Source organism: Arachis ipaensis, chromosome B05 (genome assembly GCF_000816755.2).
Source record: "Arachis ipaensis cultivar K30076 chromosome B05, Araip1.1, whole genome shotgun sequence".
NCBI lineage: Eukaryota > Viridiplantae > Streptophyta > Magnoliopsida > Fabales > Fabaceae > Arachis > Arachis ipaensis.
In genome coordinates this window covers 20,291,038-20,291,999 of record NC_029789.2, presented here as the reverse complement: position 1 = coordinate 20,291,999, position 962 = coordinate 20,291,038, and the positions used below count along the sequence as shown (strand labels likewise).

The 962-nt window shown below is 52.9% G+C and overlaps 1 protein-coding gene across 1 annotated transcript in view; it reads left to right on the top strand.

Annotated features, from left to right (window-relative positions):
- The window catches only part of LOC107643278 (thiamine thiazole synthase 2, chloroplastic), a gene marked incomplete in the record, with an annotated part of 1,199 nt that extends 251 nt beyond the window's left edge, over positions 1–948 (top strand). Inside the window, 2 exon segments of the mRNA XM_016346872.2 lie at positions 1–670; positions 750–948. Coding sequence (XP_016202358.2) covers positions 1–670; positions 750–914 — 835 coding nt within the window.

Genomic DNA, 962 nt, shown 5'->3' with positions numbered 1-962 from the left:
CTACATGACCGACATGATCACCTACGCAGACACCGACGTAATCGTGGTTGGTGCCGGCTCCGCTGGCCTCTCCTGTGCGTACGAGCTCAGCAAGAACCCCTCAATCCGCGTCGCCATCATCGAGCAATCCGTCAGCCCCGGCGGTGGGGCCTGGCTCGGCGGCCAGCTCTTCTCCGCCATGGTGGTTCGCAAGCCCGCCCACCGCTTCCTGGACGAGTTGGAGGTGGCATACGACGAGCAAGAGGACTACGTTGTCATAAAGCACGCGGCGCTGTTCACTTCCACCATCATGAGCAAGTTGCTGGCGAGGCCCAACGTGAAGCTGTTCAACGCCGTGGCGGCGGAGGATCTGATTGTGAAAGGAGGGAGAGTTGGTGGAGTTGTCACAAACTGGGCCCTGGTGTCGATGAACCATGACACACAGTCGTGCATGGACCCGAACGTGATGGAGGCCAAGGTTGTGGTGAGCTCGTGCGGGCACGACGGGCCTTTCGGCGCCACCGGGGTTAAGAGGCTGAAGAGCATCGGCATGATTGACAGCGTGCCTGGAATGAAGGCCCTTGACATGAACACCGCGGAGGATGCCATTGTTAGGCTCACCAGGGAGATTGTGCCTGGCATGATTGTCACCGGCATGGAAGTTGCTGAGATTGATGGTGCCCCCAGAATGGTAATTTCATTATTATTATTATTGCTTATTGAGAAATGAAAATGCATGCATGGAATATGAATATGAATTTCTTTTGCAGGGTCCAACATTCGGAGCAATGATGATATCAGGGCAGAAGGCAGCTCATTTGGCGTTGAAAGCATTGGGAAAGAGCAATGCCATCGATGGGACTTGTGGACTTGAAATTGAAGAACCCCAATTTGTTTTGGCCTCTGCTGATACTGAGGACATTGTTGATGCTTGAAGTTTTCTATTCAACTTAGGATTTTCTTTTTTTTCTTCTGCTTTCCCT